Source organism: Boleophthalmus pectinirostris, unplaced genomic scaffold, assembly GCF_026225935.1.
Source record: "Boleophthalmus pectinirostris isolate CB_2022bp ecotype Guang Dong unplaced genomic scaffold, ASM2622593v1 HiC_scaffold_12, whole genome shotgun sequence".
Taxonomy (NCBI): Eukaryota; Metazoa; Chordata; class Actinopteri; order Gobiiformes; family Gobiidae; genus Boleophthalmus; species Boleophthalmus pectinirostris.
Window position 1 is genome coordinate 20,029,925 of NW_026571018.1, and position 26,621 is coordinate 20,056,545.

At 37.6% G+C, this 26,621-nt stretch overlaps 1 protein-coding gene across 1 annotated transcript in view; it reads left to right on the forward strand.

Moving 5' to 3' along the window:
• LOC110165033 (LHFPL tetraspan subfamily member 7 protein) overlaps positions 1–24,779 on the forward strand; it is a 154,376-nt gene extending 129,597 nt beyond the window's left edge. Inside the window, exon 3 of the mRNA XM_020930183.2 lies at positions 24,553–24,779. Coding sequence (XP_020785842.1) covers positions 24,553–24,779 — 227 coding nt within the window. The remainder of the gene's footprint in view (positions 1–24,552) is intronic.
• Positions 24,780–26,621: the final 1,842 nt, after the last annotated feature.

The following is a 26,621-nucleotide window of genomic DNA, read 5'->3' on the forward strand; positions in this document are numbered from 1 at the left end:
CCACCACCTGCTCGTCTCCATGGAGAAGTTATTGTTTTCACTGGATTGTTGCAAAGTATATTGATCTATCTTGCATACGTTCAATTACAGGTGTTTATATTGCTAGAAAATACCTGGAAAAACATGCATTCTTTCTGTGAGCGTCTCCATAGCCTGGTTCATCAGCTGGTTTCACTTTGTGGAAACTGTCTGACCTCTCAGCGTTAGGATTCGTACGCTCAACGGTAGGCGGGTACTTTTTTTATTTAACCAATTGCTGCTATTTGGTCATGACATATGTAATGCGCCGGAATGTTCAGTGATGTCCAAGTAATTGCTGGCACAACAGCAAACAAAGCAGAGTGTGAAAATTCTCAATCTTCGGGAATCGTCAACACATAATGTATGGCTTCATCTACATCCATCTCGACCGCTTTGTTTACTGTTGTGATGTACCACAGAAGCGACCCAGACAAGTGCTTGAGTTTGACATCATGGCTTCACAGCTCTTCACTGATTGTGAAGTGCGAGGTCTACAACTTCCGGGGGTTTTGCAAACCGTCTAGTGTATTCCAATTCCTGACCTAGTCACTGGAGAGAAATTAATTTGAGCGGAGGCAATAGATGGTGCCAGCCTGGCTTGCCTCTCCACACATCTGACATATCATTTGGCCTGGTGGTTTGTCTTTTTAAGCCTATTTTAAATTTTTCTTAATTTTTCCGTACATCATTTGTATTTATACAATGTAGTAGCATCACTAACAACTGAAATATTGTAATTATTTATTTTTGTTTCTGAATCAATTAGTTGTACTATAACTACTCCATTATTTCACATCTTAAGACTTGTACATGTATTCTATCTAATACTATTGTTGACTTAAATGCACCTGTAAAATGTTATTGACTTTGTGGATGTGACTAGCACATACAGTGTAACCCTATCCCCCACTCTCACTTCTGGGACCCCTCTCTGAAAGCTGACATCTGATAGGCCCAGTCTCCCCCTGTGTGCTGTGGGCCCTCTCCCATCAGCTCAGTGGGGGATTGCGGTGTGGAGACAGCTCTGGTCTCGTTGCTACTTTTTAACGCATGCTAATGGCTAATTAGGCCTTTCATGACTTAAAGCTTCATGCTTATTCTCATTACATGCTACCCAGTACTCCCAGAGAGCTGTTGCATTACACTCAGGACAGGAGAAGTCAAACAATGAGAAGGCATGGATTGGTCTCAGTCAATTTGAACTGAATTTGAGTCCCAGTTGCTGGATTTAATGGTATGATAATGGCAACACCCCCATAGTAGTTCATTGGACTGTTCAAAGTACCCTGACATGATAGGGGCCTATACAGATGCCAGCTTAAGTCCTCAGCCAGTCTTCGGCCCATTAAAATACTGTCTGTCAACCACCATCCAAATTAGAGCAGCCCGATTACATTTAAAGTGTGAAAGGAAATAGGGGGAGGGGGGTTTCCACTGTTGCTTAGCGATAAAGCAGTTATTAGGAAAGGCTGTGAAGATGTTAACCAGTCTATGTGATGAACGGCCCAGTTATCATGGTAATTTGACACAAGGGGGACCAGTGCAGCAGTTAAAAGATAACTGAACGAGTGGGTGTGTGTCTGGGAGGTTACACTTTGTAAAAATAAGACTAGTTGTGAGGGTCAGCAATGTGTGTCAGCATCTTAATGATAAACTGCTGAAATTATCCAGTCACCAGGAATGTTCTCATGGGCACATGCTGTTTCATCTAGTTACACTAACTATTTACCCCTCATGGCAGAGGTAGGATAACATTTCTTTTTCAAACAAAAAACATTAGAATTCATAATTATCTTTGCAGATTACTGACCTTTTCTGAAAATGATAATTGTCTGTTATTATGGGAATTTTAGAGTTGACCTATATGGCAGAAGGTAATTATTTACCTCTGTGCACTTTATGGTGGATGCTTTTTGCAAAAATATAACAAGAATTATTCAGTATTTAAGTAATTAATAAAAAAAAAATAGCTGACTATTTCTCTAGTAATTAAAGTTGCATTATGTAACCTTTCTGGTGCTTGTCTCCAGGATATTATATTACTTTGCCTGGAATTATCATAGTATAAAATCTATTTATCTTCATTTAGACAAAAGGCTGATGCTAACTGAAGAAATCTGTGGAGCGGTGAGCCTGTTCACATTAAGAATTCATGTTTTTAAGATATTTGGGAGTAATGAAAACACGTGTAATTTAATAAATGCTAGATAGATATGCTAAATGCCTTTGTTTATTAAACTCCCTGGAGAAAGCAAGCAGTAACACCAGGCCAATTTACTGGTCAGATCTGTTGAGAGACAAGCTCACTCACACTTTTTTTTTTTTTTTTAACAATAAAGACACACCTAATACCTCATGAATAAGAATACATACAATAAGAATACATTTAATGCCATACTGTGGAGCATTCCAGGCAAAACAGTGCCATCGCCAGGGAAGCAAGCATGTGGCAAACCCTCCACCAGAAAAGTTACACAATGTGGCATTTTAAATAGAATATGCTTTTAAGAATACTTTTTGGCTCCTCCTCACCTGTGCTGAACTTTTTCTATTTCAGGCAGAGGCTATTATAAGTCAATGGGGATAACCAGATCAGTAGGTGTGCTGGAAAAAGCTAATACAGCTCTGTAATATTCCAAACTGTTCATTGGCCCCTTTCTTACACTTGTTCTGTTATTTCCGAGAGGGAGATACTTTGGGGATGAGCAAATGTTTGTCCACAGTGCAAGCTCGAGGTAGTGATTTAAAGCCTTAATTGCGAGCTCTGCCTTGTTATTAAAGCTGCAGTCTGTGTTTTGCACCTGGTAGTGTTTACAGGTCTATTCATCGCGTTGCAGACAGGCTGACAGGCTAGCAGCGACTCCAGCCGCAAATAAAGCAACGCACTCTCAGGCCTTCAGTTAATTTACCCAGCGCACCTCATCTGCCCCAGGCTCCAGAGACTGACAGACCTGGAGAGTGCATGGGGAGATTAATCACTTTCAAAGTTTTTGGATATAACTTTTGCACTACTACAAACAACAATGACAGGTTATAGTGTTCATGCCATCTTAAAAGTCCTACAATACGCAAAACTGACTCCTGTGAACCTGTACCTTATAGTTCTTATTATGTTTTTAACTTCCTCAAGAACTTACCCTCCCAGTGAAGGTTTATGGAGTTTACTTCCTGTATTACCATATGACACCACAAGGTGGAACAGAATGTTTTCTGTTACTACAGAACTACAGTACATGCAAGATTTGTGTGTTAAACATGTGTGAATGAAATAAAACACAACTCCAGGTTTGTGATGAGGAAACAACATTATAACATAGATCAGAAAATAGTGTACCCATTGATTGCTGATCTTGAATTGTCATTTCAGCATTTTGAGATATGGTTAGATTTGGATTTAGGAAATATATATCTCCATGGAAACAAGCAAGACACAATGTCAGGGCAAGTTACAGTGCAGAACTGTGGAGATGCAACCCTGCTCACACTAAGAATGCATGTATTGCTGTAATGCAGTATTTTGAGCATTAAAACACTTCTAAATGAAGAATGAAAACTAGATAAGTTTGATGTCGTATTCCAAAACAATATCTCTATGGAGACAGGCAGGTGGCGTAACCCTCACCAGAAATGTTACATAGTCCAGTATGTCAGTTCTCTAACTTTGAACTATAAAAATCTCTGTTCACGTAAGTATTTTGTGTGTGTTCACACTTAACCTGGTTTGTTTGGTCCTGTTCTAGTCCTGTTTTAGTCCTGATTTAGTCCTGGTTTAGTCCCAGGTTTGGTGCAGTGTGTCATAGTCTGAAGCTGCTTATCCTGCTTGGATATACTCTTTATTTTTTTTTATATTAGCCTACGTAAAATTTGAAATGCATGAGAAATGTGTTTTTGCAGAAATAGCGAGGATTGCGAACAACTGGCTCTATTAAAATTCCATTTGATTGTGACAGGCAGAGCTAAATACAGCACCTCCGTGATGATGCAACCAGTGTCAACCGTGCACTGTGTTGCCTTCAGGCGTCTAATTAGCCACACACACATGACACACGCACTCACATCACAGCACAAGTATTTTATAGTCTATAATTGGTTTGTGTTAGGACTTGAAATTAAAACTGTGTGGTCATAACAAGATCATTAAACTTTTCATAGAAGCACTGAACAATGTAAAGGTGCATTGTGCAACTTTTCTGGTGGCGCATGCGTAAAATGCTTTTCTCCATGGAGATGCTATTGTTCAGCATTAAACCTTTCTATCTTCATGGAGACCAAACCATACCAAGTGACAGGTCAGATCTGTAGAGAGGCAATCCCACTCACAGTCAGAATTTATGTTTTTTGTGTGTATTTTTGAGCTATACAAATTGTACAACCATTTGTAATTGAATAAATATAAGGTAGAGCTGTTTAATGTCACACTGTGGAACATTCCAGGCAGAGCATTGACATCTCCATAGAAACAAGCAGGTGAGTGACCTCCAACCAAAGCATGAGGTGCACTGTGTAACTTTTCAGATTGTGGGTCTGTCACAATGGAGATGCTATTGCTTTGCCCGTAATGTGGTATTAAGATGTGGTTTATAAGATGCATTTATTCAATTATGGGTGTTTTTATTGCTCAAAAATACCTGTATTCTGCATGCTTTCTGATTGTGAGTGGGGTCGCCTCTTCATAGATCTCACCTGTAAATTGGCCTGGTGGTGTCTCATGTTTGTCTCTATGGAGATTGATAAATTTCATGCCATAATTTGAAACATTGCAGGCAAAGTAAGTAACATCTCCATGGAAACAAGCAACTGGCAGGTCCTCTACCAGGAAAGTTACATAGTGCACCTTTAGTTTACTTTTGAATTCACTGATATTGGTTGTAAAATTATACGTTATATAAAAAAGGAAATAATATATATGAAAATAAAATTAAAGCTGAAGTCTAGTCCATATATTGTTACAGATTTTTCCTTGCTCTAAATTATAAACAATAAAGTGCAGATCTTTGTAGCAAACATCTGGGCTGTTGTGCATAACATAACTTTACCTTTAATTGAGACAGCTCCAGATGCTCAAATACAATGTTTTTCACATTTCTAAATCACTAAACAGTTGTTATAAAACATACATATGTTTTAATGTCCAATTTAAAAGACTGTTCTGTCAGAATGTTTTATCATCAAGGTTGGAAAATCACTTACAATTGTAATTACTCTATTCAATTACAAACATTTTGCAGTTGAAATTAATTAACTTCTGTTCAGAATAAGTGTGCTCTTCCTTCCCTGCAAAAGCAAAGGCACTTTACTAATCTAATCTACAGTGTATTAGTAGTATTAGCCTAATGAAAATATGTGTACTTTCTCTTTTACCTGGCAGTAAAGAAATCATTGTGCTTTAAATTATGAGCAAAATAAAATATACATTCAGTTCTATTGTCAACAAAATTCATCACAAATCTTTAATAAAATCACTACATTTGAATCTTTATTACACCTCCAAATCTGCACAAAATACTTTTGCTATTTACTCTTTAAGTACATTTTTAAACAGGTACTTTAATATTTTACATAAGTAGTTTGTTATATGATACTTTTACTTTAATTTGAGTACTTTTACTTAAAGGTGCATTGCATAACATTTCTAGTGCAGAGTCTGCCACTTGCTTATCTCCATGGAAATGTTAATGCTTTGTCTAGAATGCTCCACAGTACAGATTAAACCTACCTATCACAAGGGAGACGAGCCAGTTACAGCACTACACTACATTACAATTCAGATCTGTGGAGAGTCACCCCTATTCACAGAATGAATAAATGCCAAATGGATATCTTTAATGTCATACCATGGAACATTTTAGGGAAAGCAATAAGGCTTCCACGAAGACAAGCAAGTAGAGAACCTCCACCAAAAACCTTTTTACAGCGCACCTTTAAGTAACAAAATGTAGTACTTCTTTCACCACTGCATACAATACTGCAGTAATGATATCTTTTACAGGACCAATCCAACCAATCAAAAAAAAAAAAAAGAAAAAAAAAAAAGAAAACTAAAAGCCACTATTAGGACCTAGAGTGTCATTTCAGTCAATTGCAGCTTAGAGCCATCTCTGAGGTCATGTAGGGCCTGAGATCTTGACACATAAGTACAGGGCTAAACACTATGATCAACCAGGCTTCTGTATTCTCTCTCCCGCCACAGCCCCTGCCCCCGCCCCTGCCCCACCATAACGCCTGTCGAGAGGGTGGAAAATGGTTCATCCTAAACAGTAGGAGGTGTAAATGTTGGAATATGCTCTCATCTGCACCGCACCTTTTGTTTTATGGCAACAGAGATATTAGATTCGCCGCTTTGCTCCGCTCTGATTTATAATGTTGTCAGGTGGAAACTGGAGCGAACTGAAGCATAGCAACACAAACTATGGAGTCAGCTGATTGGGAGTTGGGGTCTTGTGGGTTCATCGCGTGCTAGAAATGATTTAATTTTGCGTTATTAGAAAACTTTTTAACATCATATTTGGGTCAATTATTATTGTTTTATTATAGAGTTTAGTAAACCCACCAATGCATGCCATGATTCGCTCTGGCGTAAACATCGTGGTGCTCTAGAAATGCATTGAATAGAAACACATAAAAAAATTAAGGTCTTTGAAGGTCTGGTTTATAAGTTTAAAGTGTCCATATTGCACAATTCTCTGATCTATGTTATAACATGGTTTCCTTGTTACAAACTTACCTGGAATTGTGTTTTGTTTCATTCACACATGTTTAACGCACAAACCCTGTACATTTTGTGATGTCATGTGGTAATACAGAAAATTATTCACTTTTTGGATAATTTCAGACCTGTAATCGCCAATCTCTACTGAACTAAAGGTAAAAGATAACTTAACTTGAAAACTACTGCTTCATGACATCGCAAAGTGGAACAGACCATTTTGAGCTTTGGAGATGTAGACAGAAAAATAAAGGATTACTCACATGGCTTATCTCAGAGTCTCACAAGTGTCAATTTTGTGTAGAAAGAACTTCATCTACTTGTAGTTTGTTAGATATTAACACCCTTATGTTCTTAGTCTATATTTGTGTTTGTTCAGTTTATTGTCACTTCACTACATTTTCAAAAATATTACACACGTGAAAATGTGATTATATTTCTTACTACAGTCAGCAGTTTGGTTCATTTCCACTCGCATATATGAAGGCTGTTATCCTGTCACTTTTCCTTGATAAATGCCAATACAGCAGAACAATAAGTGTATGATTAAGCCCCACTATCACACCCGAGTGGACAGAGTCTGACCTTTGACCCTAACCGCTGCCACTACGTGAATGTGCGCATTAAATAAAGAAGACTGATCTACTTCTCTACCGGGGTCAGAGATCACTGGTCTGTCCATGGTTACTAAGAGCAGGATATCAACTTCAAATGCCCAGATAGCTTCCTTGGAGTTATTTGTAACCGAGGAAATGCACTCATTGCATTAGTGTCCTTTTGTGTCTCCTTGGTTTCCTTATTTCCTCTCCGCAGTCCGTCTTTGTTACCTAAGCTTTCACTTGCAGATCTGAAAGCATGTGATCGATGGAAGATGCCGCTCAGACAGATGGAGATGGAGAGATTTGATGGAGGGCTGAGATTAAAAAACAGATGCAAGCAACATATCCTCTTTCTTCCAACACATCTGAGGTCTGCACTGGCCATTTACTCGTGCGGGCCAAATGAGAGGTGTATGTGCTAGCTACAGGCAGCGGTTATTGCTCCATTAGCAAAGAAAAGACTTTAAGAGATCCCATTAACGTGTGTGTGTGTGTGTGTGTGTGTTTGTGTGTGTGTACCTGCTCCAAACACGCTCTGGATAGTTAATGACTGAATCAATAAAGAGATGTGAGGCCGGAGAAACCAAGGGCTCCCAGACCGTGACCTAAATATGGAGGTAGAATTAATAGAAATGTTTTTAAAGCATTATGTTGTGCTTAAAATGGTGTGGTTTATGTTTCCGTGCACAGTTGAAATTGCATGCAGTGAAACAAGGGTGGCTGCCTTGTTTAAATGAAAGGAATGGTATTTCCAAAGAGTTATAGACATGCTTTGACCGCAAAACAAAATTAGTGGTAAAGGTGATGTTACAGATACAACCCCCTGACAAAAAAGCCAGCTACATCAGCCCATTTGAATCAGTAAAAAATAATAAGTACTAAGTGATAACTGTATTGGTTGGTTGGCCACAACAACACATTCTAAAGTGCAATATATTGCTGAAGTAAATATATTAAAACAATACTGAAACCAAGTGATAAAGCAGAAGTTTTCTTAGTATTCTTAATGTACAATACTGTTAAAAACACAAACTGCAATAAATGAATAACAGAATGCAACACTTACAAGTTCATAATTCAAACTTCTACAGCTCAAATCTTATCATGGTACAAAAAAATAACCAAAATGTACCACTAGTACTAAGAAAAAGTACCCACAATAAATATTATAAAATAAATATATTAAAGTACAGTTCCATCTTTCATGTATTGAGCGATACGTCAATATAGTAATTATTGTGAATTACTGTGGTTATTGTGCCTGTTATTTGGTTCTACAGGGTAGCAGTTTTCATTTATCACTATGATTTGATAAATTAACTGTTCCAAAATAGTATTTAAATAACATCTTGCTGTTTCTCTGGTGTCCAATGTCAACATCAAGAGTAGTACCAATGAAATGTGTTATTACTTTATACAATAGGCTACACAACATACATTTTGAGCATTTGTGACATTATTAACATACAGGAAAGAAACCTGCTCCTTAACAACATTAAATGTACTATATTTATGCAAAATTGACTCGTAAGAGCCTTAAGCCATGTTATAATGTTACCTCATCAAAAACATACCTGGAGTTGTGTTTTGTTTCATTCAAACATCTTTGAGTAAACCTCCATTATTAGTCTACATCTCCATAGCTCGAAATGCTCTATTTCACCTTGTGATGTCAAAACTTAGCCTAAATATGCAGGGTTTGTGTGGAAAACAAATTTTGAAACTAAATCTGATCCAAACCTTACTGACCCAACAATATTGCTTATGATAATACTTAGATTATTAATTAATTATTTGCATTTCTTTAGCTTTTAGTGTTGCAATAATATTCCAGTACTTATCCTTATTTATTAAATTAGTATAGCATCCTACTCTTTGTCTGTAAGGCGATACTGCTGTTGACAAAATGGCCGTTTATTTCTTTAACACTTGCAGTAAAAGGGAAGGCCACAAGCTCAAGCCACAAAGACAAGTGAAATCACAATGGTCTCTTCTTATCTGCAGGGTTCATCTGTGGCTGCCCTGCTCCTCTCTCTCTCCTGTAATGAACTTGATCCACAGATCCGCTGATCAAATCATTTCCAGCCACTCCAATCTCAAAGCACTGAGCCAACACTGAGGGATAACACCACCAGTGACAAAGGCACTTTATACTCACCATTTTATATTCACCATTCTGAAATATCATTTGCACAGAATTAGACTCAAGACATGCCTTTTGTTCTCTTGATTCCCACAGATTCATCTTTAGGACAAAAGCGAATAAAATGTGAAGAGACTGTTTATATTGCTGGAATTCTGCAACCAACAAAGACCAAGTAATAAGATGTATTCAGGGCTACAGTGAACTTAGCGGGGGAGTGGGATGTACAGACACGCAACAACACACAAAGATGATACAATGATACAATCCTGAGGCACTTTTACATACAATCTGCTTTGAAATCTGTCCTTTCAAAGCACTTTCAGAATAAGACATCTCCACAATCTGTTGATGTAGAGCTATTCTCATTATAAATTAGGCCTTGTGTCTGTCATGGCGTCCCACGGTGCATCTTCTGTCTCTGGCATAGGTGAGTGAGGTGAAGGCTGGAGGTAATAGTTTCCATTTTTTCTTAATGCCAGTGGGTCAGGGAGTGATGGCAGGGCAGCGCTTCATTACAGGAGCTCAGCAGGGCTCGCGTGTCTCCTGTAGGGATTTATTATGGCGCTGCCCCCCTCCACACCCCCCTCCATACCACACATGAACACACATGCGCACACACAAACGCACATGTGGGTTTATATGATTCTTCGGGACATTTACACTGTAGAGGTGGGATGAGATACAGCAAAGTTTACCTTTTTTATGATCCAAGGCAAATATAAACAGATAATTTTCCTTATGTGTGAACAATCTTGTGGTAATTTTATCTCACAAGTTTTTGTCCCATCCTTATTTGACTTTCATTAATTTCTTAATCTTAACCACAGTTACTAATTGCCTAACCTAAACCTAAACTCTTACCTTATTAATCTGTTTTAACCCATATTTTAACTTTTAACTATGTTGTTGATCTAACACATGATTTACGGAGGTCCCCATGTACTGAGTGTGCAGATTCGAGTCCCCACAGTAATAAATACCCGCTTTCACACAAACATATGAACACACATGTGCAGACGCAGCTCAGGCTCATCCACCAGTCTTGGATACATTACTGTATATCATCTGATGATAATCTTCAGGGTCTGCACCAAAGATGGACCCCTCCTCCTCCCTCATACCCTCGGTGGAAGAAGCATTCCTCTGTCAGCTACATTTCAATCATATTTCTTATTCAGTATTGCAATTTTCAAGCTTAAACCGATGGCAGTGTTTATAATTTACTAGTAAGGTACACAAAGATTGCAGTATGTGTGCTTGCTGAAATTCACTCTTTGTTGTGTATTAATTTTTTGAAATAATAATTCACTGTTAATGTGTTTTAACTTGATTTTATTTAGTTACTTACTCATTCCATTTAATTATTATACCATTACCATTGCTTAACAAAAATACTAATCACTACTATTCTGTATTTATGTTATCCAAAAGCAAGAATTTAGCCTTTATTTCACTCAGTTGGTATAGCTCACCGCCTATGGGATCCAACAGCCATTGCTATGCTGGCTTCTCCCTACAAAAACAACAACACCTCCTGGGCTGCCATCAGAAGTTTGTTTATGTGCCTTGAAAACTGTAAACAAATGTCTTTAACCAAACACTTTCTTAGCATTTTGGTGCACATGTTTTGGACTGAACAGCCATTTCTAACACCTGCTTTATTCAAGAAACAGTGGGTATTTTACCACATCCAATTAAACCTGAAAAACTCACTTACGGCAGCACATATAGTATAAATTTCATAGCCAGGTGCATTCATTTGTTTTCACTATTTTCACATAAAAACACACACACATGCACTCCCAGCATAGCTCTGATTAATGGCAACGCATATATAGTTACTGTGCTCAGGTGCAGCCCTCCTTTTGTCGACTGCTGCTTTGTGTATTACGTTCACAGTGATCTACTTTCCTTTTTCCCCAGAACATTTTAGCGATCCAGGTCTTTTTTTCTAAACTAGTAGTGATGCTAAACTCATTTGCACAACAATAGAAGTAGTTCCTCTTGCAGTTTTCATACAGTTTCACTGTTGAATGACAATCTGCGTTTTCTAACCCCAGGATGTAAAAAGCCATTGAAAACAAATTCTACTGTTTGAAAAATGTGCGGCAGTCAATTGGAAAATAAGTAGCTAGTTCTCTACCCACCTCATGAATTCATGCATTTGCACTTTTCATTATACCTGTGGTGTAGTGCACTTAGGTACCAGTCCCCCCGTATACTCCATCACATTGCTCTGCGGGTGACTCTCTGTGTATAAATGCATATTTATTCAACAAAACCAAGTACAGATCCATTCTGGCTTTTCATGGAGATGTATGTTGAAGGCACTCTGCTCTTCAAACCCCCTCATGTAACCCCCACAGGCACAAGAACAAAGAGGATCACCTGCCTCGTGTTTATTTGCACTTAAGAAGCTGTGAATATGTAAGAGCTCAGATGCATTTTCTGTACAATTCCTTTAATATGCAGCTTTCTTGAACTATTACCACCGACTTGATGTCAGTACATTACATTTTATCAGAGTTACATTAAGATTGTGATTATGATAAACTTTAATTTAAGGAAAACGTTAGTATCCCCATGTTTAAATTTGTCTCTGGTCAGCTTAGTTATCATGAATCATCATCAAAAAACGACTAAAATTGCACAGTGTAACTTTTCTGGTGAAGAGTATGTCACCAGCTTGTCTCCATGGAGTGTTCCACAGTATGGCAATTTATCAATTGGGCCAAGTTTAATGCCATACTGGGATATTCCAGACAAAGCAACAACATCTTGATGGAGACAAGCAGACAAGCTGTTTATAAAATGTGAGATACAAATAAACTTTGATTTGAATTGGCTATGTCACACTTATTTGAACTGACTCATACAAGAGGTACAGTCAGACTCAAACACTTAAACCTCTTTCACCAAAAGCTATCACAAGATTATTGTCAATGGCACAAACCACACAAAGTGACACACCTTTTAGTTTCCCCCCATAAAACATCAGTTCCTCTTCCACTGTTCCCTCTCGTCACCCTTGATTGATGTGTCCAATCTAATCGGCGCACTCTCTCATGTATTATTATTATTTATTTTCCTATTGGAGCGTGTGAGGCACTTTGTCTCCCATGCTAATTCAATCTTGCACACTAGGATGGATGGAGCGAGCAACAGATTAGGTTTGGTTGGGGTTTTACACTTTACACAGCCCTAGCGTTCTCCGTGGGTGGCTTCTTTCACCAGGGATAAGGAAGTCAAGGACAAGCAATTTGTCTGAGGTGTAAATTAATTTGCAACATAAAAAACAGATAGCGATATGGAAATGGAAGTAATTAAGATGATAGATTGGATGCTGTGAGTGAGATTCATGTGTCATCGCTACACTGCTCTCGAGATTCGCAGTCTGAAGAATGAGTGGAGATGGTGTTGCATACAAAGAGACACAGTTTCTGACTTTTGGGTGAGTTTTGTGGATCTGGCAAGTTTGAAGAAATGGTTTTGTCAAAAGGCTTTGCTGTTGGTTATGTAATGGACTTCACTTGTAAAGAAGCAGTGACTTTTTTGTGTCTTAGTTCCCATTAAAACCTTTTATACATTTTCAGTCAAAACCATAGATCTTAAGATGGATTGACTCTTGCAAGCTTTAAGTCATGTTAGAATGGTGTTACCTCATCAAAAACATACCCAGAATTGTGTTTTGTTTCAGCCACACATGTTTGAGTATTAGTCTGTCTACAACTCCAAAGCTCACAATGCTCTGTTCCACCTTGTGATGTCATGTAGTAGTAGTTTTCAAGTTAACAGTTATATTTTACCTTTAATTCAGTAGAGATTGGAAATTACAGGTGTGAAATTATCCAAAAAGTGAATCATTTTCTGTATCACCACATCACAAAATATGCAGGGTTTGTGCGAATGAAACAAAACACAACTTTAGGTATGTTTGTGATGAGGAAACATTATAACATAGATCAGAAAATAGTCTAATATGAGCCCTTTATCATATTGTTGCATGTTGAAATTGGTCACCACTAAAGCAGCCCAATCCAGACCCCCCCGTCGCTATGGAGACTACAAACCCAAACAATTAATATCCCTGTATGCTTGGTCTGATAAACAGTGCTTTTAGTGGGATCTCTGATTGACCATTCTGCCAGACAGTGTGGGCTACTTTGGTGTAGAGATAGTAGAAAACCCATTATTTTTAGTGCGCTAATAGCCATGTGCAATTCTCTATCTCGCCATTTTTATCTCTTCACTGTTCAAGGTCAGTAGGTTGTTCGGTCACTGTTGCTTTATCCGGTGAAAACTGTTTCGGTCCTCATGTAATCAAAGCCTTTGCGGTCATTGTGTGTGTATGGGACAATGGGACGTGCCCTCCTCCTGGAATATCTTTGCACCCTGTCATTTTGTCATTGGTGACCGCAGTTTCCTCCTAAAGGGACTTTCCCATAAGGTTTTGTGACATTCCTTGCATTTGTCTTCATTTTGTTGCAGATTGGAAGTGGCAGTTGAGTTTTTCCTGGCAACTTTTGGTCTTTAATAGAATATGCTCCAGACCTTTTGTGCTGCAGGGGTTGTCATACACAGACAGATGCCCTACCTTTTCGGATCTCTTGTTGAGTTCACTTTACTAGAAAAGGCTAACCACTCCACTAACATGCTTCTCTACATGTATTTAAAGATACACTATGCAACTTCACCTTCTTGTCTCACAGATGCTATTACTTTGTCTGAAATGTTCCACAGTATGGCATTAAACATATCCATTTTCCATTTGGATGTTTTTATATTGCTTTGGTTTTATTGGAAAGCACTTTGGTCATCTTGAGCAGGGGTGTGCAAAAATATTTAAATATCGATATATCGTATCGTTTAATGTCATGATACAGTATCGATATTGTGGGCTGCTGTATCGATATATCGCCAAGAGTATTTTTTGGTATATTTTACTCAGTTATTTTGTTACAGTTACAGTTTTGTCACCTGTTTAGAGGCAGGAAATTTGTTTATGCGACACATTTGACATTTTCACTGTTTTGATGAGTAAAATGGGTGTGTTTTATATTAACTTTGCACAAGAAGTGGTTTAACAAAGACTTATCACAGAAGTATGACAGCTATGATTTAGCCCTTATTTTTAATTGAACCGTATCGAATCGATTTGAAATATATCGTATCGAATTGAAAGTGCACTGTATTGAGATGTATCATACTGTGGCCTATATATTGAGGTATGCATCGTATTGGCAACTTCTCAATGATACCCAGTCCTAATCTTGAGTGTTCTAAAGTTCTCTATAAATAAATTGATTTGATAAATTGATTGATAAAATTATGGGAATTATGCACTCTTACAGCGAGTGGGCCTTCCTCTCCAAAGATCTGACTTGTAACTTGGTCTGGGTAGCATTTCTTGTTTCCATAGATTGTTAAAATGAATACCATATTGTGAAACATTCCTAGCAAAGCAATAACATCTCAATAACAAAAAGCTGGCTCCAGCAGAAAAGTGACACAGTGCACCTTTAAAGACCTCCTTTCTTTGCTCCCTCCTCCTTAATGAGTGTCTTGTCTGTTGTGAATAGGATCACCTCAAGCCAAATGTTTCGAGGGATGTAGGTAGTAGGGGTTTTCCATTAGCATAATTTCCCACTGGCGCTTTGAGCTTAATTATGGACATGGCTGTGTGCAGACTGGAGCACATCTCATCATATTAGGATGGGCTTCCCGCTGCGGAGCCCACTCACCACCAGGTCCCATCTGACGACCTGAGCATTCGAATCTGGCACGCTTTAACTCCCCGCAACCTGGTGAAGTGTCATCCTCCACGCTTCAGCTGCACTTCAGATGTGACCGAGGAGAGAAGAGAGAAGAGTCAGACTGCTTAAAGTGCATGTGGTGCAGGTTCGTGTGCCCTGTAACTGGCTCAGGGGCTGATTACCTACAAGATGTTTATGGAGATTCTTTGTTAATTAATCATGTCGGAAAATAATAAATCACAGGGTTCAGCTTACTGTTAATGCAATGCAATATTTAGATGTTTTCCATTCAAAAAATATAATAGTGTCTTTAATTGGTCATCGCTATGGCAACATTCTAAAACCCATGTGGTCATGCAATACAATCACATATTTTCCAACACAACAACACTTTAACATTTATTTGTTCAACATCAAACATCAACATAATTCTTTAAAGATGCACTGTGTTATTTTTCCGCTGACTGAAATCATCCAAATCATTTTAGTGAAGGTGTATAGATTGTAAAAACACAGTGGAGCACTCCGATTATTACCACATGACATCACAAGGTGTTTTAAGTTTGAGAAAAGAACTGTAGAAGCCTATAAATGTGCAGGGCTTGTGTGTTTAACATATATGAATTAAACTAAACACCACTTCAGTTATGTTTGTGATGAGGAAACAACATTATGATCAAATGTAGCGTGATATGTACTCTTTATATCATTGTTTCCCAAAGACTGTGTCATGACTGTCAGGTGGGTCGCAAGAGATTCTTTTTGGGTCGCCTTGTCACGATCTGCGTGTAGGTCTGCAATATACAGTTCTGTCTATATGCCTGATCTGCTGCTGTGCTCTCCTCCTGCACCCCGGACTGGAACATGCAAAAACACAGACAGGTCCACCTATCTCATTAGAAATGTTGAAATTTTAAGACATGTTTTGCATAATTTCTAATGTTTTCTAATTATTTTATTGACTATTTTCTTCCAATATTGCTGGTTCAACTGAATGCTGAAAAGAAAAAGAAATGGGCTACATTTAATGTCCAAATAGGCATCTTTTGGATCCTTTTATTGCTGGTTCTATTACTGTTTTTCATTGTTTAAAACTTGAGTAACACTGATTGTTCAGAGCACCTGATCCTCATTAATGTTCAATCATGGTCAAATCCACCTTTATTTTGTGATTTATGAATAATGTCTATTGAGTTTTTGACTTTTAAAATATGGGTCCCCATAAAAAAGTTTTACTGCTTTAAAGTATTTAATGCTAACTATTTGCTAAATATTTAGTACAGTATACAATGTAACAGCACTGCTTGTTGATTGCTAACCACACCACAGACCACAGTCCACCACCAATACTTTTTTAGTATTTTTTTTACCAGGTTTCAACCCAACTGTTCATTATTATTGTAATGGCCTGCCACATCCAGTACTTACCACTATATGTTTATTTTGCCTGGAGGAATTATCATCTCCTATCACTAAACCGCCACGAGATAGAGGAAAAAATAGAAATACTGGCAACGTGTGGCCGGCAAAAAGGCAATTTCCTACAGAGGCTGCTGTGATTATGAACTGGCCTTTGGTATTCACAGAGACATGCATATATATTGGATTGAGTTAGGTTCTCTGTAAAAAAACGCATTGTTATTAAATTATGCAGGTTAGATTGTAATCTATTGGGGATATCGTACACAACTGTTTACCTGACGACTCACATTAGGAGAAATAAAACGTGGATCTGAAAATACGCTGTTTTGCCTAAGGGCACATAGCTGCAAATCAACAACTCATTTACATCACAGATCCCATCACATCTGGTTATTATTATCTACATGGGCCTTGAAAGAAAGCAGCTCACCTGGTTTGTGTATGGGAAAATAATAGAGAGTGCAGGTGAGGAAGACTGTAGCTACTAAGATGTATGGCTCTGGGCTTGCATCCCTAATCAAGCAATATTTCTCAGCATATGTTCCCTGTCACTGCATTTCATCAATGACAAACATATCTGGCAACCCAAACAAATAAGTTTTGTGCTGGCAAATCAAGATTTATTAGACACATTTTGTTTTGCATATAAAGTAAAGGCAACTTAACTAGAAAACTTGACAAATCTGTTTTCTTTTTTCCAACTGATTTTGTGGTTCAAGGTAATATGGCTTTTTATATAATGGTGCTCTTATAATGTACGTTCTATTTGGTGTGTCTTTGAAGTGAAAAGTAGGTAGATAATGTCCTTGTTTGGAAAGCAGCCAGACGCGGAGTTGCTTTCAGGGACAAGAGGAAGCAAAAGATTACAAAAAGGGCACATAAATCTACCACTACCTCTCTCAAACTTATATTTTCACACAGACACACAAGCAGTGAAAAGAAGGCTTGGAAAATATAATGTATTGTGTTACATGGTCCAATCTGTGTTTTGAATATATACTTAGAATACTTTCACAATGAGTACCTTTACATTATAGAGGAAAACAGCTTTATGTTTTTTTGTACCGTTATGCATTTATTTATCCATAAGAAAAAGCTGTGTTTTCTATTTTTCTTACTAATGCTATGGAGTTTAAGCATATTTGGTGATCAAGCACAAACCACAATATATTCCATTATTTTTTAGGAAAGTAACCGTATTCTGACTAGTATTAGATTAAAACTGTACTGACAGTTACTCAGAATTAGTATTCTGAAGAGGTATTTTCAAGTATTCAGTTACTTTTAAAAAACTGTCTGCAAGTCAGTAAGCCAGTGGTCTCTACATGACTGCAGCTGACACGTCGCTAAGACTGTATAAGAAGAGTATTAGTCCATTATATCCTAATATATTCTCCACTACCCTGTCTGGCTATATGGTTTTCATTTCATTTCGTGCCTATCCTTTTGATAACTGACCCTGATCAAAACTGGGCCTATGACGAAACCCAGAAGTGAACCTGACCAGGACTAGACCAGAACCAACCCAAGACCATACAGGACCCATCCAAGTCTTCATCAGGACTAAACCAGGGCTCAAACCAGGACAAAATTATGCTGAGCACCAACGCACCTTTAATTGTTATTATGCAAAAGTCCCTGCCTCTTAGAAATGTAGCTGGACCATAAAAAGTGAATTAGTTGTGTGGTTGAATGAACTCTTTCACAGTATTGTACCTTGACTTGGTGACATCAATCAGAGCTCTTGATTTAAAGTGGATGTTCTGTGCTGTTTTCTATAAGACCAAAGGAGATATTGAAAACAGACTCATGGCAATAGCAACACAAGTCTGATACATGGTGGAAGCTTGAGGTTTTGGTTCGTGTCTGTTAGCAACATAGCAACGAAGGTAATGGGTAGACTTAAAGGTACACTGCGTAACATTTTTAGTGAAGGGTCTGCCACCTGCTTGACTCCATGGAAATGTTATTGCTTTGTCTAGAATGTTCCACCTGTTCACAAAAGGAATGATTGTATTTTGGAGCAATAAAAACATCCAAACTTAATAAATGCTAGACTTATACGTTTAATGTTATACCATGGAACATTCTAGGGACAGCAATAACCTCCCCATGGAGCAGATAAGGGACCCTTCACCAGAAAAGTTGCGCAGTGCACCTTTAGCGTTGTAACTTTGATGTGCAGGCTAAAGGTAAAATCTATACCTCCGAGGCACACAATTTCTGAGTTGAAACCAAGTCTTGGAACAATTCAGAATTGAGAATGAGTTACTGAGGGGAGTAGAAATGCCTCGAGCTTCCAGTTGACCACCTCTGAAACTGCCGCTATGAACACTTTCTGGATAATTGAAGGATTACAGTGATATTTGGGTGTATGCTATGAGCTTTGTGTTTTCCTAGACTCTCAAATTGGTGCATTATTCATTCATTAATTAACTGCATATTTGTGGTAAGCTTCTAATGCTCTGGAGTACACTGAAAAATCTGCACCATCTGCCCTGACCATCACCAGTCATGATGCATATGCCACATTCATTGTAGGCAATGTGGGTGAAGTGTCCTGCCTAAAGACACAACAACCATTTACCCTAAAGCTACTGCCCCACTGTGGCACCTGCTAAGTGCTCTCTCATCCAAGTACTAACTACACCCAACCCTGCTTGGCTTTTGCAATCAGAAAAGACTAAGCATTGACAAGGTGGTATGCTCTTTATTACTGTTGCTGTGTTATTGAAGCAGGACATTGCTTTCTTCTAAAATATTGGAATTTATGATTCACGTAGTAAGTGTAAAGCACAGTACTGAACACAAGTGCGAGACAGAGCACCTGGATCCCGCCTAAGCCGCATATATTGGATTTGTGACATTGTGTGATATGAGATTATTTGTGCACCTGAGCCTGGGCGACAGAGCTGGAGTGTGACGGCTGAGTGATCGTACATTTAGTATGTCCTGGGTTTGAGCACGGTCACATGACTTCTGTGTCAGAGACTGTGATGAAGGTGATACAGTGTCACGCATCACAGAGGTCATCTCAGACCCTCCTGTTCCTTTTCAATCTGAGCTTGAGACTACTACAGTAGGACTTCTCACCTAAACCGGTCACCATAATTACTGCAACTTGTCTTATGTAAGTTATTCAATTTATGATGGAAAGAACTGTACAATGCTGAATTAGGAAGTTCTTTGACTAATTATAGATGCTAGTACTAAGAATGAGCTATCAGTGATATTGATGGGTTTCCACAGATAAAAAATGTAGCCGATATTTGGCATATTTTTTCTCCACTGCCTCTGTCTGTGTGTGTCCACAGTGCCTCAGATTTGTCTTTTTGAAGAGATTAATGAGTAAAAATGGAAAGAGAAGAGCAGTTAAGCCACAAATACAAATATTTACACAATTATGCAACAAATGGTTTCGAATCCTAGATAAATGTTGTTACAAAAAGTGAAGTTACAACAATTTTTCTACTTTACTACTACTGATAATGTTGGAGCCATGCACCTTGTGTCACCAGTAGAGGGTGCTGTAAGGTAGTCTGCATTTGGGAGGACCCCTCCTGTGCTCCTCAGGTGTTGCAATCTGGTGAAGCACAATGTCAGGCATCTTTGTATGATTTGAACCTTTTTGATACATAAATAAACTTTTAACATTTGAAGTAATAAAATTATTTTTATTAAGATTATTTCCTCCCTTGGATTTGTCTACTTGTCTCCCAGAGACAAGATTAGCCTGTTACTGTTTTCCAGCTCTGCATCCCTAAGAAGTCAAAGCGGGATTTATCCAGATAACATTGGCTTTAATGCTTTAAAATTTATCATTCATCATCTATATTTTCAGCAATATATTATACTTCAGAATGTGTTATAGTGACAGGCCTCTCAGGGGATCAGAGCAAAGACACACAAGGTTAATTGAGTTCACTTATTTAGACACAGCGTCACCGTGTTCTTATTTAGCAGTCACTGTATTTAATTTTCCCCTCCGTGCTCAACTGTCAGAAATATCTCATCTCAACTAGAAAACAAACACATAACTGTACTTGCCCTTCATATTACACAAAAGCCCTGACAGGCCTGCAACAGCCTGTAAAAGGAGGTATCTGATGAACAGTCAAACTTACTGCTTGTAGAGGCTCCTGTGTGTACAATTTTCAAATCAATACTTGACACTATCAGCCAAAAGTCGGTCTGGCTTTCAAGGCTGTGCAAACACTCCTTTAGATATGTTCATGTGACTGGAGAAGAATATAATCAAACAACTGAACTTTATTAAACTTTCAAGTAAAAATGTGCTGGCTACAACTCAACAAAATCTCTGCTTAATATCTGGACGCCAACTGCTCCTGACTGGTGGTTGAATTGGCAATGTAAGACTGATTAAAGAGGATAAATATACTAGTATAGGGACAGTTATGTCTTATTCCCATATTTTTGGATAGAGTCTATTATTTTCTGATCTACATTATAATGTTGTTACCTCATCAAAAATATACCTAGAGTTGTGCTTTGCTTCATTCAGGCATGTTTAGCACACATATCCTGCATATTTAGGCTGAGTTATTTTGTCAAAAACACTCTGAAAACATAACTCCCATAATGGCAAAAGTTAACAACAGAAGTAGCTCACATTAGCTCCTTACTTGACCTATCTCTATAATTCACTGTCTCGTCATTCCAGGCCATTATGATTGGGTAGTGCACTCACTTAGCCGTCTCCAATGCGTTTAGCTGTCAAACATCCCCCTGTGGGCTCCTTGTCTTCATGTGTGTGGAGAAATGCCCTGACCTATATCTTCACTAAGTATTAGATAATATAGCCCTGCAGAGGAGATGGATGCATTAGTTGATGGCTGTGTAAGAAAGCTCTGGTTGACATTGTTATAAAGTGCTTGTTTGCTGCAGATGTCCTTTGTGTTGTCTATCTTCCATCCCTAATAGCCACTGATAGCTTGATAGAGCAGATCATTAAAGTGTCATTAGCAAGAGAGCTCTGAGGCAACGGCCGCTAAACAAGACTTTCAGCTGATAGAGTTAGGGTTTTTTCTCTCCATTCACTAACATGGATTTTAGATAATACTTTTTACTTTTGAAAACAACATCATACCCTCTTTACTTTCTCTACTCTTTATTTATTGGTATGATCTTTTGGTCTTAAATTCACATCATTCTGAGATCTGTGGATACAGTGACCTTTTGCTATGATATTTGCAATGATATTATGTATGAGTATGGTGGAATCAGCTCATTAGTTACCATTAGGGATGTAACAATAACCAAAATATCATGATATTGTATTGTCAAAAGTCTCACAATAATATCGTGGGCTACCACAATATATCGAATTACAAGTTCCTTTACTTAAATGCATGGTTTTACAGTAGCAACAGCTTATAAACATAGGGAACTACATATCCCATGATTCATTTCAGCACAAACAACATGAAAATATATGTTGTTTTTTTTTTACTTGAATTCTTGGGATTATGATGGGAATAATTCACACCAAAATCTTGTCAAGGTATTTTAAAAGCAGAAACATGTCCTATCTACAATTATATTAGCCCCCACAAAATAAATAAATAACTAAATATCATACCAAGAGATTTGGATATGGTTACATAGTTACCATAGTAACTAACCAAAAAAGTTTTTAGTTTTTCATTTTTTAAATTTAACTGAAAACTCAAGAAAAAAAACCTAAATGTATTTAAGTAACACATTTTCAGTAGCCTGTTATCACCCAAACGTATTGATCCCATTTTTGCGTTGATTGATTTCTACTGATTAATACTGTGGGTTTCAAAATAATCTAACACAATATACCATAAATGCCCATGACACATAAGGAAATATAAAGGAAATCTATGAGGTTTTCAGCAGCTATGACGCCCTGCAGCTCAGTGGCAGTTTAGGGCCATTCAGAATCACAGACTTGACTACTGCAATCAATTAAAAAACACAATTTACCAAGGCTGCAATTATATAGGTAATTTAACACAATATTTAGTCTCCATGGTAACTATTATCTATAAACTACCCACTAACCCATAAATCCTGTTCTGCGAAACAGCTGCTCCTCAAACATGTTCTGAAGTGCGTGTGATTTCTGTTAAGGGGTTAATATTTCAGTTTAAAAATATAATGTAGGACTGCAACTAATGATTATTGTAGTATTTGATCAATCAGTGATTCTTGTTTTACAATGAGTCAATTGGTCAAACAATTATTTCTATTCTAGACTGAAACTTATTCAGCACTTTTTAACCAAATAACAGTTTAAAGATGATGAAGACTTCTGGACAGCATTTTTATTTAAAGCAGACCTACTATGCAAAATCAAGCTTTTAGATGAATATTATGAAAACTGTAATATAATGATTATAATTGTTATGAAGCAGACACAAGCACAGTAGGTCTTCTTTAATAATGCTGCTGTCTTTGTTATAAAAGGTCTTCTGGCATGTATTGTAGAGTCTGTAGTGTTATATTAGTATTTCTGTTGAAGAAGTCATGATTATTATGAACAATTGCAGACCAGTATATTCAATGTTATATATTTGAAACTAAATTATTTTACCACCTCAATTTGTATAAGAGGGCCATACATTGCTGTTTGAGAAAGTTGATTGCTCTCAAAGCACACTCTGAGATGCTGTTTATGGAGCCAAAGAGTTTTAAACTGAAGGTTGTGGATGGATTTTAGGTGCTGTAAATCATTTTACATTAGCAGCTTCCATAAAGTGCAACACTTCACTTGTTCAATTGATTAAAGCCCTGCTCTGCCATTGTCTGACTTATAAAACTATCTGCTAACTGATTTATGCTCATATAAGTGACACCAAGTAACAAATCACAGGCTGAAGAACAAATGAAGGTACAGAAACACTGTTCAGCTCTGCAGCTCAGATCTGAATACAAGTCATGCTCTTGCTTCTCTCAGAACTCTACTGCCCTCAAGTGGCAACAAGAAAACAATGAATCCTCTTTGTGCAATAAGTGCTTCTTTTTGAGAATGTTCTTGATTTTGTATATTTATTTTTTGCAAGGTTTGAAGTTAGGGAAGAAACAAATTATAGAGCTGAGATCACAATTAAAATTTTAGCACAAATGATACTGCTTTATCTGCCATTAAGGGGTAACTAAAGCCAACTAACACTTCTGAGAGCACATACTTTGCTGTGATTAGGTTGAATCCAGCTGTCACTCATTCAGAGCATGAACAAGGTTGGCCAGTAGGAGGAGTGGGTGGGGAAAAGTGTCTGTGTTTTTATTGAGCATAGAGCTGCATTAACTGAGAGGCACTGAATCCTGATCTGACACTCTCATAAAAACTCCATATCCACCAAATTGTTCAGCCCTGTTTTATGTTCCTAGAGGTTTGATTCAAAATCCACTTTGTTTATGCAGCACATTTTATAAACAACAGTTTCCAAAGTGATGCACAGAGATAGAAAACTATAAAAAAAATTGTAATAAATGGTCCTATAACAATAGAAAACAAATAAAAACATTACTTTAAACCATGAGATATCAATAAACAAAACTAATGATGCCAGCACCAATAAAGAGATACACCAGTGTGTCTCAACATGAGGTATGTGGTATGGCACTTGAACAGCTCTTCGTTTTGTCGGTCTACCTAATTTAAATTTAATTTTATCTTTTTTTTTTGTCCTCCTTTTAATGACTTCTTGTGTAGAACAGCAATGGAAATTATGTAGTCCACTTTTACAGTTGGTTTAGCCCAAGATGAGACCTGGAATAACCCTGTGATATTGATTCAGAGATCTGGTAGTACTCAGAAAAACAAATCTTTTCTTTGATGGTACTTGGTGAAAAATTTAAGAACCACTGAGATATATAGTATAGTACGTCTTACCATCTCCTTCTTTCTGTTTACAGTTTTCATCATGGCGGCTGGTCTGCTAGTTTACCCCTTCGGCCTGAACTCCACTCTGGTGCGGTCGTTTTGCGGAGACGCTGATATCTACTACGCCGGGGAGTGCCAGATCGGCTGGGGCTACATGCTGGCCATTGTCGGGGTCATGCTCACCGTTTTCTTGCCCTTTTTTGCCAAATATGCACCAAAAGAGCAGCTTTCTCCCACCCCCCTGCCCACACTGTTATAGTGCTCTGACAAGTCTTGTTTTTCTACTTTCCCTGTACTCATCATGGAACAACATGGACCGATATACTCAAATGTTTTGTATGCCCCTGAAAAATTCGAATAATATGTCTTCCCCTGTTTAAATCTGAGTTTCTTTCTTTTTGGCTTTATGCTTGCGTTCAGTGTAAAATCCAAAATATGTGTCCAATTATTTGTAAGGTCCAAAAACACTATCTTACATTCCAATTTCGTCTTCAGCTTGCCAACATGAAAATTTAAGACCGATAAGATTTATCAATGAGGGACATAATAAAAATGGATGAGGTTTCAGAATCAATGCAGCAAGATCCTTGGAGATGTTCACCAGGAGAACAATGCATTGGATTGTACATAGAACATGGACTCACAAAGCCATGCATTAAGTTCAAGGATGGGACAGGTTGTCAAGTGACATTTGAGATTGTGCTTTCACCGTGCACCCCGGCGGTTAAAACGTCTGTTCTTAAATACAGTGTAATTAATGTCAAAGAAAAGGACAATGCTCCCAGCTTTTGACCTGCCAAAAGGACAAAAAAGGACATGAGGAAAGAAGTGAACGTAATAAACAGTGTTGTCATTTGTGGTACCGTCCAGATGCAGAATTCTTCCTTTGTCGATGCTCTAAATTTGTACATTTTTGCTTGTCAAATGTAAGCAATCTTTTCCTCTTTGCAACAGAGACTAATTCAGGAAAAATCGATGCAAAAGGCAGGGAAATCGTTTTTAAAAAAATGTCAAAAATGCATGATGGCTTTTGTTAACGGTAAAACATTTCAATGTGATCTGACCACTTTGTGCCTTTGACATAACCAAGACAAGTGTTAATAAGATGATCAGGTCTCCTCTCTTTTTGCTCAAAACAAACTGTGGACCCTGTTGTGTGGATTTCTGTTTGACTTGTTGTTGTTGTGGTGAGGTCTTGTCTGTACCTGATGCCGTATGATCTGTTTAACTGGAAACAATATTTTTCAGAGTGAAGCTTTTTGTTGTGCTTGGTGGTGATGACAAAGAAGAGAGGTTAAGGAAAATATTGAACTGAAATTTTGTGGTATGTTTGTTATGAGTTTTTTTTAATATATATATCGCCATGGTTTTGGACCCAGTTAACAAACAAACATAGTGAAATCCTTTCCATTCACGTTCATTGACATTACTAGATTACCAATATGGACACCTACTATAATTAAGGCCCCCTCTAATTTATATTAGAGGGGGCCCAGGTGAGGCTTCTTGCCCTGGGTCCCCAAATTTCCGCAGACGGGCCTGACTATAATACATAGTTTTTGTGCATTTTTAAAACTCTTATTGAAACATTTCTTTGCTTTATAACCTCCTAAGTGATTTACATACTGCTTAGTTTTACTTGACATCATAACTTTCTATTAGCCTATAATATTTAATGGAGATGTGGGCAAATAAAATAACTAGGTTCAATATTTTAGGACTTTCCTTTCAGTAATTTCTAATAAAAATGTACTAAAAATGTACTATGTACTATAAAGTAAAAAGAGAACTGGCTCTTGTTTGGAATACGCATAAAACCCTAATATTAGATTAATTAATTGTATTCCTATTGTTGCTTTAACCTTAATAACTGTGAGTCTGTGAAAAGAAGATTTACTTTGTATTTTTTTGCTACATTCAAACTCGATTAAATGTGGACATGGCAACAACTAATACTCTTTTGAATAAGCTGTAGTGTGGTGTGCCATTCTCAAGTTTCAAGGACAAAATCTCTGCTTTTTCACTTACCATTATTGTACACTGCCAATTTCATTAAGCCCAAACCTTTCCTGTGTGAATCTCTGTGCATAATAATGTTACC